This window comes from Gopherus evgoodei, chromosome 3 (assembly GCF_007399415.2).
Source record: "Gopherus evgoodei ecotype Sinaloan lineage chromosome 3, rGopEvg1_v1.p, whole genome shotgun sequence".
Classification (NCBI taxonomy): Eukaryota; Metazoa; Chordata; order Testudines; family Testudinidae; genus Gopherus; species Gopherus evgoodei.
This window is the reverse complement of record NC_044324.1, coordinates 15,141,126-15,155,214: the sequence shown is the minus strand read 5'-3', so window position 1 is coordinate 15,155,214 and position 14,089 is coordinate 15,141,126. Positions and strand designations below refer to the sequence as shown.

Here is a 14,089-nt window from a genome sequence, read left to right as displayed (position 1 = left end):
GCTGCACTGCTGTAGCACTTTAATGAAGACACTCCTGCTGGCTGACTTGGTCTCTGAGAGGAGCCTTTGGAACCTCTACAACTCTTGACTCCCCACCTCCAATTTCCTTATAAAGGAGAACAGACAGTTAACACAGCTGATGCATCATTACAGTTAGATTTGAACACCCATCACTATCTCATGCTGCGCGCTCCGGCGGTCTCTGCGCTTCAGCACGATGACTAATCCCTGCCGTAACATGCAGCACCTTCAACAGCCCTTCAAGAGCACTGCAGAAGGGAGAAGGCTTCCGTGAGCTGCTGCTGTGCTTGGGAGCAGCGACGTGATGGCCTCGCAGCGAGGGATTATGCAGATGATCACTTTCTGGCTCAGTAGCCCAGGCAATCACTAGGGAAGACGAATGAATGCATGCACTGGAAGAATCCGTATTAGCAGCTGGTGTCACGAGTGGCCCCTGGCAGGCAGCTAAACTAACGGGTATTTGGAGCAGGAGGGAGGGTGGCAAATGAGTAAAAGAATGGAATGGATGGGGAAGTAAATAAGAACTAGAAGGTGATAAAGAAAGTCTGTTCCTATGATCCTGTAGCTCACTTATCATGGTAACTAATATAGGACCAATGACTTCAAGGGGACCAGGATCAGGACCATAGTCTGCCCAGGAGGTTGCTCTCCCGTTCTGTATTAATACCAATAATTTGCAAATCTGCTCCTATAAACCCCCATTTCCATATGTTCAAATTTCTGACAAGTTCCCAGCTCAGACTAAGAATCAAGACTCAAAAGATGTATTTCTCTTTTCCTTTTTAAAGTTAGAGCAAAGTCTCTCCAGTCCCCTTTTTTATTGTGAAAAATTATTTTCCTATAGCTGGTTCTAGCCTCCACGCCACCATTTTTTCACAGAACTACCTCAAAAGGCTGAAAATTGAACCATGCTCAGTTATTCCCGTCTCTGCTTTCCCAGGTGTATCAGGTCTTCTCTGTGTCAGAAAGCAGCCTAGCCGTAAGCTCATCAGGGCAGCTCCTCTTAATGCTGTGCCTCGTGCAGCACCGAGCATGTAGTTGGAGCTCCCTTTTATAGGAATTGGGGGAACTGATCAGGCTACCTGTTCTGTAGCGTGACTAGATCAGATTCAGATCTCAGTCACACTTGGACTTAACTACTGAAGTCAAAGGAGTCATCTGGTGTAAGCAAGGTTAGGCATTTCCCTGAGGAATATAGACAAGTGCTGTTTTGGAGAGGATCTGGTTCTGTCCAGTCTCTCAGCTATGCTTTTTGCTGGTGCAATATAGTGAGGACTGTCTCCTTAGCCTTAAAGGCCAAGAAGGTTAGTACCTGGTTGTCCTAAAGAGACAGAGTTTAATATCAAGGATGACAGGTAGTTAGCTCTTATGTCCGTTGAGTACCGATAGCTGTCCATGTTGGGAATATTTCCAGGCAAGATCAAGGAAAGTGAGACGTAGGCAAGAGCTCAGACTTCCTGCTGGCTCGTGATTCTGGGAAACTGGGTGGTATCCGGTACAGTCTCACATTTTGTCTCAAGCCAGATGCAAGTTGAGCACCGAAGAAGAGCATTTTACATTATGACAGACTTGATTTGCCCGGCTAGGAGCTAAGTTTCTTGTTCCACTTGAGAGCATGGCAGGATGGATATGAGTGACAGCTGGCATGCAGCCACTGGCAACAATGACCAGTAAAATGTTGGTGACTAGTAGCATTGGAAATAATTGCTTCAGGAAGGGAGATGACTGACTGGTGGTGGACCAGTGTGTGACACTGAGACAATAGCAGAGGATGACTTGAATCAGGAAGGCTCAGATACCACAGTGACAGGCACAGTAGACTTAGAAAGAAGATTTGGTTTTGACAGCGATAACTTTATACTGGATCCCTATATTTTCTAAGCATCAGCCAACTAACTCTCATTCAGTCTCATGGACAGGTGAAGCCCCACACAACATTTTGAAAACTTAGGAGCAGTTTTTCAGTGTTGTGACTGAATTGGCTGGTTAAGACTTCTTAATGATGTCATAGCCAGCTTCAGGTCCCCCAAAGTTAAGGGCATGACCTCAAGCCCTTCATCATCATATCAACTTGCTGTCAGTGTGAGGCAGGAATTTGGGGTGAGGTGGAAAAGGCTGGAAAGAGAAACTCCATGGAGCAAGTCTAGCTGGCAAATGTAGATGAGCTGTTCAGTCTGGCTCACTCTGAGCCAGATCCACACCTGGTGTAAACCAATTCACAGCTAAGGATCTATCATTATGCCTCTGGGAAATTAAAAACAAAGGGGTGTTAGAAACTGGGAGTCGGGGAGTGGATCTGGCATTCATTGGGACAGTCCCAACCCTTATCTCCCACCCCCATTCCAACCCCTGGCAGTGTCACTGTGTCAGCCCTAATCAGTAGGTGCCTGTGTGCCCTGGAAGGCAGCACCAAGAACTAGTTAAAGAGAGGACAGAGACAAGAGAATCCTGACAAGGGCCTCTCACTCCAATAGAGCTCCATTGAACCCTCCTGAGGAAGCCATGTGTAGCATGTACTGTTCCTAATGTGGACACAGATCAGTGCCTAAACGGCAAATGCAAACCCATTTGCAAGTATGCTTGAGTGGCAACAAAGGAGTTTAATTATCTTTTATTGGAAATGAAGCGTTAAAAATTGCACCTGCTCTCATTCTGACAGAGAAGAGTCCGGGGGCAGCAGGGTGGGGGGAAGGAGACACAGATGTCATTCCCGCTCCCTGCACCCATCAGCTCAATCAATAGTATTCAGGGCCTCTATTTCTGCTCACTGGCTTGGAAGTGAAGCGGCGGTGCAGTATGGGGAGGCACAGTTGACAGTGTCTTTTAGCTGATTTGCTAAACTGAGCGTTAGCATGATCTTTGTGGGGAAGTGATGCTCTATGTGCCATCCTCAGCGTGTGCGCGGCATGGTCAGGTTTAAAGCAAATCTCCCTGCAAAAGCTCCAGACCTACAGCTTCAAAAGACACTGATCTCTGCCATTTGAGCTAAAGGAAAGGCTCCATTAGTTCCAGAAAGATCTTTATATTCTTCCCAAACTCCAGCTAGCCAATAGAGAGCAAGATGCACCACAACGTGGGGGCCAGATTTTCAAAAGAATTCAGCACCCAGAATTGGGGCCAGATTTTCCAGACAGCTCAGCTCCTGCCAGGCATCGAAATAATGGGCCAGAATTACTGAAGAGCCAAGTATGTTAGATGTTGCACTCCTCTGAAAGTCTGGCCCTAAGTATCACAATAGGAGCTCAGCGCTTTCAGAAATCTGGGCCATGGTTCCAAATCCTACTACCAATGAAGTCAGTTGGCATTCATGTAATGGGCATTTTTTGCCAGAGGACTGAGCCCTAAACTATCCCTCACAAACACACTGTAAGCAATCAAACTTATTAATGATCTATTTTCTTCAAACACAGCTAGTGCATGGGCTTGCAAGGAGAGGTGACTATAAAAAGTTTGATGGGATAGTGTAGTAATAACCGGTCTGCACTAGAGGGAGACAAAGGAATGTTAGACCATCTTTTTTTTCAAATCTAGGTATTTGTTGCCCAGTAAGTCAGTTTGACTGATTTTCTTCAAACTTTGCAGGAACAGTCCTCCTTTGTTTCAGACTAAATATGGCACTTTTTAGTTTAAAGGAATTTTCCAAAGCTGTAGGATGTTACAAATAGGATTTTATAACAGAAGTGGCTGCAACTAACTGCTGTATGGACAGGCTGCCCCCTTTTCATAATACCCATGTAACCAGGGTGTGCCTTTCCTGTGTTTGTAAAGAACTTTGGGTTCCCCAGAAGCAAGATGCTATAGAAATACCAGACTAACACGGCTACCACTCTGAACACTGACCAGAGTAAAACTACACCATCACATAGGAGTCACAGTGAAAGAGCTTCCTCAAGTGGCATAACGTTCACCAACAGGTCTATACTTACTTCTGAAGAGAGCATTCACAACTCAGGATAGATCTTACCAGGAGTGCTGAGAATAGCATTCCATACTCCCAGGGCCCTCTGTTTTAATGTGAAGTTTTCTCCCTATTGTTAGATATACAAAAGAGGTAGTCACAACCAAGACTCCTGGTCCAGACACCCCTGGACTTTGGGAAGACAGGCCCATGAGCTATATATTTAATAAACCTACAGGTTTCTAATATGGGTGTGGTTTGGTGGGGCACTGGCAGGCACAGAATGTGTCTCCCCAAACACAGCCCCACTGACCTGACTGCAGCTGCCCCCCCAAATACAGAAGTCAAACTACACCTATGGTTTCTAAGGATAGTCCCCTCCTACCGTGCCCCAATCTGGAAAGGAGGTGTAGTCCCTGATTCCGCCCCCCTTGGTTACTCTCAGACCCTCTCCCTTCCCCTTAGGACCAATGGGCTCTGGATCCAGGTGATGGGTGCCCTCACCTAAAGGCAGGTGTACACAGGGCTAATACCCCGTGACCTCTTAGATAAAACTAACACAGCAAATCTAAACCACATCAAAACAACAACAGTTTACACCCTGGAACAGGAAAGGGGGTCATTAAGGGAGGAGAAAGGAACAGGAGACAGAGCTAGGGATGATGACTAAGAGCTGCAAGCAATATCACAATATCAATACGTAAGAAAATAAGAATGGCCCTACCGGGTCAGACCAAAGGTCCATCTAGCCCAGTATCCTGTCTACCAACAGTGACCAGTGCCAGGTGCCCCAGAGGGAAAAAACGGAACAGGAAATCATCAAGTGATCCATCCTCTGTCACTCATTCCCAGCTTCTGGCAAACAGAGGCTAGGGACACCATCCCTGCCCATCCTGGCTAATAGCCATTGATGGACCTGTCCTCCATGAACTTATCTAGTTCTGTTTGGAACCCTGTTATGGTCTTGGCCTTCACAACATCCTCTGGCAAGGAGTTCCACAGGTTAACTGTGCATTGTGTGAAGAAATACTGCCTTTTATTTGTTTTAAACCTGCTGCCTATTGATTTCATTTGGTGACCCCTAGATCTTGTGTTACGAGAAGTAGTAAACAACACTTCCTTATCTACTTTCTCTACACCAGTCATGATTTTATAGACCTCAATCATATCTCCCCTTAGCCGTCTCTTTTCCAAGTTGAAAAGTCCCAGTCTTATTAATCTCTCCTCATACGGAAGCTGTTTCATACCCCTCATCATTTTTGTTGCCCTTTTCTGAACCTTTTCCAATTCCAAGATATCTTTTTTGAGATGGGGCAACCACATCTGCACACAGTATTCAAGATATGGGCTTTAAATGGAGGCAACACGATATGTTTTGTCCTATTATCTATCCCTTTCTTAATGATTCCCAGCAGTATTAGAAGAGAACCCCCACCTCCCCCAAAGGACACCCCCAGCCAGATCAAGAGAGCTGTTTGAGGGGCAGGTAGCTATCACTGTCTGAACTGCAGGCAGGTTCCACATGCAGCTGGTTGATGTCCCAGTTAATCAAGCCCTGGCTGACTCCTGGCTTCCAGAGCAGAGAGTGGCCTATAGGCTCTCTGAGGCAGACTCAGGCCCTCTGACTGGGACAGTCAGAAAACGGCTCCCTTTCCATGCGGCGGTGGAGGTTAAGAATCACCCCCACCTTCTCCTCTGGGTCTCTCTTGCTCTGGTCATCCAGTCCCTTGGATTGTCCCTCCCAGGGGAAACCCAGGTTGCCAATCACACTTCTGGTGTGTCCACTCTCCAGCCCAGGTAGATAGTCTCTGTGAGGCCCTGCTCCCTGTGCGAGCTACATATCTGGAACCCCCAAACTGGCAGGGTCTACACACATTGTTTAGTTTGATCAGATCTGTTGCTGCAACAAGTGTGTCATTTTGACCCAGGCTGCATCATACAAACAACTTTGGTAAGGACCAAATCATTTTCTCTCTGAAGATAACAAAAAATACTATTTTCCCCGGACCAGTTTTCCCCATTGGCTGGTTTTAGTCATCAACACGAGGCTTGCTAACCATGACTAACAGCAAAACCTGTGGCCACATGACCCGTCGTTTGATCCGCATCCTAGCCTGGGGAGAACTAGGTCTGATAAAAGGAGGAAGGATGCAGATGATGCCTGGATTAAGGGCAGAGCCGTAATAAGCAGAGGGAGAGTGGAACAGAAGCACAAACTTCAAAGGGAAACGTGAATCATTTTTACCGATGAGTGGATATTGTTTTTTGATGCAGTTGCTGTCTGCTTCCCCAGTAGAGGATCCACAGATAAGTCCTTGCGGAAGGGGGGTGAAGTGAACAGTCTTGAGGATCAGTTTGGATAATTAATACATTGTGCATTTCTAGAAGGCATTGCATTTCTGTGGCTCTTTTCAATCCAGGGGAATCCATAGTGCTTTACAAGCATTAACTGCCCCCAGATAGGCAAGTAGTATCATTCTGAGCTGATGGATGAGCAAACGGAGACATGGCAAAGTGACTTGCCCAAGGTCACACAGTGAGACAGTGTCTGAGAACCCGTACTTGACCTATTGGAATCTCTCAAATCAACTAAATTTGGGATGGAAGCATCTCAGGGTTAGACTCAAAAAAATAACAAGCAATGTTAGGTCAGACATCCTACATGTGTATTTCAGCATCTTTCATAGTGGGGATGCTAGAAAAAGAGACCAGAAGATTTTTAAACAAATAAAAGCTAAGGGGGAGGGAGCAGTTCCAACGCTCAGAAAAGGAACAGTTCAGGTTTGAGTTAGTTCTGATTTTGGGTGGGCTAGTTCACCCAGTACAAGTCAGTGGAGTTACTCTGGTTTTGTACCAGCATAACTGAGAAGAAAATCTAGCTCTGTGTCTACAGGGATGCCTGCTGGGCTGTACAAGGTGCCCAGATACGATTACCCCGACGGGTGCAGTATGATAATTCCCACATCAGGTTTGAATGTTGTCTGTGAATCCTCTACACTACACAGATAGTTCAGTGCTGCCCAGCAGCCAAACCAGAGAAAGGAAAGAAAAACCTGAAGGGTGTTAACTGTACAATTTCCAAACATGCTTCAGTGACAGGATTACAGAGCTGGCTAGACAGCCCCATTGTGAGCACTATGCTTTCCCCTCAGATCTTTTAGCCAGTTACACAAGGCTAATTAAATGCCATTCTGCAGGTCAGAGAGGCTGTTGTGCAGTATTATAACCTCAGTATTACACAGCTGCAGGCAGTTTACAGGCTGCTGTAATCTGACAGTTGGGATGAGCATGAATGGGATCTAGCCCCCTCAGCGCGTGTGTGTGTGTGTGTGTATGTGTGTTTGTGTATTTCTGCACAATCTTTTACAGCTGTGGCTGATGGGAATGTATTTTGCCAGGAGGCTTAAAACAAAAAAATTCTTTCAAAATGTCCTCCAGCAGAAGAGTGCATTTAACGCATACACTCTGTATTTTAAATGCTATTGTTATGAACTGGATTAAATCTTGTGATGGGAGAAATTAAAACCTCATTGAAATTGATGGGCGAATTCACCCTTCACTTAAAATACCTGTGAAGTGTTTTGGGTGTGGCCCCTTAACTAAAGCCTAAGAGAGCCCACCCAGGAGTTCCTTGACTGAGTGGGAGGAAGGGTTTTGCGGAGTATTGGTTGTGTAGGGCGTTGTTCATGTGTAGGCAGAACACACAGAAACTGAGAACAGACAGAACAAAGAAAAAGCTCAGGTGAGCATAGTGTAACCCTGGAAAAAGCTAGAGTGCACACAGCTCCTTTTTTTCATGGTTCCTACTGTGTTTGGGGAAGCAGGACCTTGTACATTCCTTGTAAATAGACAAGATTGCATCAAAGCTAAACACCAGACTCCATCAATTTCTACTTCCAGCTAGAACATCCCCAGGACCTAGGGTGACTAGACAGCAAGTGTGAAAGACAGGGGCTGGGGGTTAGCAGGTGCCTATATAAGACAATCCCCCAAATATCAGGACTATCCCTATAAAATTGGGATATCTGGTCACTCTATTATGGCCCCAAAATGTAACTAGTTGCTCAGGTCAAAAAAGAAGCAATACTAGGTCATGGGCCTCCCCAGCTAGGACAAAGTCAGGCCATTCCTCTGATGTGCAGAACTCCATGCATACCAAAGGGTACATCCAGACTACTCTCCAAGTAGCTATCGATTTATCGGGGATCGCTATATCGTGTCTCGTCTAGACGCGATATATTGATCCCCGAACATGTTCCCTGTCGACTCCGGAACTCCACCAGAGTGAGTGGCAGTAGCGGAGTCGACGAGGGAGCCACGGCTGTCGATCCCGTGCCGTGAGGACGGGAGGTAAATCAGAATAAGATACGTCGACTTCAGCTACGGTATTCCCATAACTGAAGTTGCATATCTTACATCAACACCCCCTCCTAGTGTAAACCAGGCCAAAGATAGCTCTGCCTGCAAGACAGGGAATTAGCATAATTACTTGCTTCAATTAATCCTTATTCTGTGCGGCCCTTTTCAAACATCTTGGGATTATTTGTTCCCTAGCCATTTAGGCAGAATCCTGGAAAGACTCTGTGCTGCCTTTGCCAGATCTGTACGATGTCTACAGCTATTAATTGTTGGCTAACAAACAGCCAAGTTGGGAAACCAAGTGTAACACAGACAGACCTTGGTTGGTGGCCGCTGGGATTGAATCTAGGACCTCTGGAGCTAAATGCACAAGCTTCTACTGCATGAGCGAAAAGCCATACGGCTGTTAGCGGGCTCATTAATCTCTCTCTCTTTCTCTAAGTGGTCTCCGTGCCACTAGATGGGACAGAACACTACACCCAGGAGGTGTGTGGGCTACATACTTCCCCTAGCTGAGGAAGCGTGTCGCAAGCTTCAGAGACTTCCCAGCTGAAATCCCAGACAAGCCGCCATTTGTAACACTGATGGACCCTGGTCACAGGATCGAACTGGAACTTCTGCTAAATGCATGAGCCTTTACTGCATGAGCTAAAAGCCACAGGGCTGTTAGCTAAGGCTGTAGAGCAGGCTCATTAATCTCTCTCTCTTTCTCTAAGTGGTCTCGGTGCCACTAGATGGGACAGAACACCACACCCAGAAGGTTACACAAGCTCACATCGGTGACCAGTTGTCACTGAGGGCTTAAGCAGGCCTTGAAGCAGAGCACAGACCTTGTACTAGTGTTCTGCAGGAAGTTACTTCCACTCGCTGGAGAAAAGGCTCAATGGCCGATTGAAAGCCGCTTTGTTTTGCTCCTCTCTGCAGGTCTGTATCATGGAGTGTGAAGGAAAGGCCTTTTCGAGTACCACCTGGGAGCTTTGCACCAAAGTGGTTGGGAAGTCGTCCATACAGGTGAACGCTGACAGCCTGGAAGAAGATTCCTACCAGCCCTCAGAGATGGACGATAGTGGCCTGTTCAGAGGCAGCCGGAAGCACTTCAATGACCTCACCAAAGTAGTGGATCTTAGCAAAATGGAAGGCGAGAAGACAGTTTCCAAGGTGAGCAGCCTGATCCGCCAGCGGGAGGTGGATGAGGGTGTCAGCAATGGTAGTGAGACCCCGCTGGGTGACTTCCAAGAGCAGCCCAAGGATATTTCCAAGCGGCTCGGTGGCTTCCTCAAAGGAAAGTACAGTTACAGGCAGGTGCTGGAGCCCACCATGCAGGGGGTGCAGAAGCGGTACGGGGGCTTCATCGGGGTCAGGAAGTCAGCCCGGAAGTGGAACAACCAGAAGAGGTTTAGCGAGTTCTTGAAGCAGTACCTGGGCATGTCACCGCGCTCCAGCGAGTATGATAGCTTAACCAATGACCTGAATGAACAGAACGAGATCTAACGGGAAACTCTGTTTCATGTCACTGACACATAGTGAATCAGTATAAGTCTGCCATGGCCAAAGAAGTCAACCCCTTCCCTGATCCCAAAGAGCCTGTGTTAGGAATGGTTCACCAGACACAACCGGATTCATTGCTGCTCAGAGTCAAGGGGGGGAAGCCGCATGGTGGTTGTTTCTGAATCATTCAATGTATTTATTAATTCTTCTATATTTTCATGGCACTTTTGAAGGCAAATACAAGACAACTGTCCCTGCCCTGAGCTTACAGTCTAGGTTTACTAGAATGGGAATTTACTTATGAGGAAAGAGAGAGAGAATCAGTCAGGTTTCTCTTTTCACATTCAAAATGGATTTCCAAGTGTTTTGGTTCCTTAGGATATGTCTACGCTGCAATTAAACACTTGTGGCTGGCCTTTGCCAGCGTACTCAGACTCATGGGGCTCAGGCTAAGGAGTTGTTTAATTGCATGGACTCGGGCTGCAGCTTGAGTGCTGGGACCTTCCCACCTCGCAGGGTCCTAAAGCCCAAGTTGAACGCCTACACTGCAATTAAACTGCCCGTTAGGCTGAGCCCCGTGAGCCTGAGTCAGCTGGCACAGGCCAGCAGCCGGGTTTTAATTGCAGCATAGATGTACCCTAAGTCTCACAGGGCTACATGAGCAACTCAAAGCTCCACTAACTACACGGTCCATAAACTTATGGGGCCTGTGACTCATTACCACCAAGGTAGTCACCCTCCAGAGCAGCCAAGGGAAATCCCATGGCCATCCCTCTCTACCTGGGACCAGCAGGCCCTGGGGGACACAATGTCTAGCCCAACAAGATGGAGTCATGTCACTCTTTCCTTCTTCAACTTGGGCTTTTGCTTTTTAAAATGTAGCCCTTCTAAACCTAACACTCGTCCTGCTCTCCCTGCTTCACATGAGGAGCTTTGTTTGTTTATTTTAAATGCATTTTCTTCAGGTTAAATGTGCTGGATTAACATCCCTGGAGGCTAATCAACTACAAAACAAGTATGCCATGGGCCAGCAGGAGTGCAAGTCTGATGGCCGCCATACCACAAACTGAATCAGGGACCTCCTGAGTGTGAAAGCATGAGCTGCTACAGCTCGAGCTAAAGAGCCAGGCTCTGTAGCTCTGGCTGCGATACTCTGTCTGCAGCCCAGGCGTAAACAGGGACCTGTAATATACATTCCCCAGTGGTTACAGAAACTTCGCTACACACTGCCACACCATCATGCCTGAGCCTGCCCTGGCAGCAGAGAGGGAGTTGATTCCAAATATCCATTCATTCCCTGAGCTCTCTTCTGAGACTTAACCCATGCCAGAAAGCTCCAGATACACTCCAGCTGTAACCTTGGCAGAGGACAGGGTTAGAACATGGTCATCCCATAGCCCAGGTTCAACATGGATAAAGCTGCAGTGTAGATGGGACCTATTTGTGTCCCCACACCAGGTTAACACCTTGGACTGATTAAGGGTTTATCCCAGTGACAGGGATATGGTTACTACAATTTTTATCTGTGTTGTAACCACAGCCCCCCAAGTAGACCCCTCTGTTCCATTAGGAATCCAGAGAAAACCTTTCCTCTCTGCATGAGATCACCTTGCTCCTGCCCTCCTTCCTCAATCAAGCTGGCAACCCCCCTTAGTCTTGACTTTATCCAGATGCTGCAGCGTCACTTACAAGATGAACCCCCATGCTCACAGCTGGAGAGGAAAGAGAACTCTGACACCAGAACCAGTTTTGTGGGCTAGGAGGATTATTCTAGAGTCAGAGGATTGATTGTGAACCTGCACCACCCGGAGGAGAGTTAGGGCATATCTACACAACAGCTGCACAATTACAGCGCAGGGTTTCAAAGTAAAAAGGGGGCCTCTTCAGAGCTGGAGGTGAAAGAGCTATAGTAGGACAGAGGGAGGGAACTGTACACAATTATAGATTCCAAAATACTCGGCTCTCATGAAACAAATGAGAGTTCACAGACACACTGGGAACAGGAGAGCCACGAGCTGGCAGCTTCAGCAGAGACCAAGGGGTGTTTGGGCCATGGGGAATGAGCTTTCCACTAGATTCCCAATCTACCACTCCAGGACAGAATCAAGGCACTTTGGGAGTGGGTAATATATGATCAAAGAGAGAGTGGGCATTGCCACTGCCTGTACTGCACCTGCTCTGTGGTTAAAGAGGACGACAGTCTCCAGGACTGCTGATCCAGCACCAATTTCACTGCCCTTTAAAAAAAAAAAATTTAACAAAGGAGCTTAATGGTCCCCTTCACTGTGTGTAAATACAGACTCATTCGTAAGAATAGTGCTTCAGTTTGTCCTTAGAAAAATCCTTTGGATAAAATATCTCATATACATCTATAAAGCATCCAACTCATTCTGGTGGATCCCAAAGCACTTCAGACTCTTATTCAGGAATCACTTTGCCCACTACCTCAATGCAGTTACCTCTGTGGTGGGGCATGAAAGCTGTGTAACAGTCAGGGGTGGCTCTAGACATTTTGCCGCCCCAAGCATGGCGGCATGCCGCGGGAGGCGCTCTGCTGGTCACTGGTCCCGCGGCTCCGGTGGACCTCCCACAGGCGTGCCTGCGGAGGGTCTGCTGGTCCCGCGGCTCCACCACGCCTGCAGGAGGTCCACCGGAGCCGCGGGACCAGCGGACCCTCTGCAGGTACGCCTGCGGGAGGTCCACCGGAGCCACCTGCCACCCTCCTGGCGACCGGCAGAGTGCCCCCCGTGGCATGCCGCCCCAAGCATGCGGTTGGCATGCTGGGGCCTGGAGCCGCCCCTGGTAACATTACAGTTAAACAGCACAATAACTGTTAAAAACAGGATGTAAAGAAGGCTGCATCCATCTGCAACTGGATTGTGAATTTATTAGAGCAAAGGACTATGGGTAGTACAACAGGTGGAGGAACCACGTTTTACAAAAAAGAGTTAACATTTGATTGGTCACTGAAAATCCCAAATTAGATCTGGGGGTCTGGAATTTCAACAGAATTTTTTTTTTCATTCCCCTGTAAAAAAATAATCCAAGCTATTTTATAATAGCAAGAAGCCATTCCAAGTGGTGATACTATGTAAGGATATTTAAAATGATACTCCTGTTATGGCCTCTGTGTCTCGAATACCTGCTGGCTCTGTTTTCAGCTCCACTATTGACTCACTCCGAGACTGCGGGCAATTGCGACGCCTCTTTATGCCTCAGTTTCTCCCTCTGTATAATGGGGGTAATGATCATATTTACCCCCTTACTACTCTGGAGAGTGCACTGAGGTCATTAGAAAACAAGTGCCATTGCAATGCAAAGCGCTGTCATCTCCCTGTCTGAGTACTGGCAGGTGAGATTCCGAGTTCTCCTTCTTCTAAGCATATGTGCAACATCCCTAAGGTGGCATGTGACCAGGATTCATCGCCGAATGTGGTCTGCTGGTTGGATCGTGAGCTTCTCTGGCTTGGGCCAGGTACTGACGGACAGTGGATGAGAATGCTGATCCATGCCCTTCCCCTCCACCCCCACCCCCTAAGTCCTTTACCCAGCTGGTCATGAATTGCCAGGACACATCTGGCTAGGAGATCAATATTGCTATTAGAAACGACGGAAATAATGTTAAATAATGCCTTACTGCATGAGTGGACACACATATGGAGTACATTGCTGCTCTGTATGAATAAGGGCATCAGAATTTGATCCTACTGTAACTATTTAAATGCATTGCACTTCTCTAGCATTTTCCCCCGGGGGCCACAAAACACTTAACAAATTTTGGTCGCATTAAGCCTCACATTCTTGGATTGTTATAGTTCATTTTACAGATAGAGAAACCAAGGCACAGGGAAGTCACATGACTTGACCAAGGTGATCCAGTCAGCCCAGAGGAATGCTGGGAACAGAGCCCAGATATCCCAACTCCTAGTCCCCTTCTTTAGTTACCAAGTACTTCTCCTTCCATCCCAGTTAAGAGTTGAACTGTTTCCTGCCATGAACACAGGGATCCGTTTACAGTTCAATTCCAGTAAGGTATACAAGGGTTGTCAGAGTCAGCACCAGCCCGTCAGTTAAAGGCTGGTACAGGAAGCAGCAGGGAAACAAGGTTTCCTGGTCAGCATTCCTTGAGGTTTTATAATCACTCTGGGGTTGACTTCTTTGCTCAGCGATACAGCAGTGTCTGTGTTTTCATTATGTCTCTTTCCCATAGCATGTATCTTGTCCTAGCGGCTGTCTCAGTGCTGTCACATTAGAGGGTGTATTTTTGTAACTCCCAGGATGACAAATGGAGCCGTGCCTGCCGCTCGGCCCTATTCTGCCTAA

General features: G+C 47.2%; 1 protein-coding gene across 1 annotated transcript in view; it reads left to right on the top strand.

Annotated features, from left to right (window-relative positions):
• Window positions 1–12,328, top strand: part of PNOC (prepronociceptin) — a 40,552-nt gene extending 28,224 nt beyond the window's left edge. Inside the window, exon 3 of the mRNA XM_030555156.1 lies at window positions 9,203–12,328. Coding sequence (XP_030411016.1) covers window positions 9,203–9,769 — 567 coding nt within the window. The 3' untranslated portion in view covers window positions 9,770–12,328. The remainder of the gene's footprint in view (window positions 1–9,202) is intronic.
• Window positions 12,329–14,089: the final 1,761 nt, after the last annotated feature.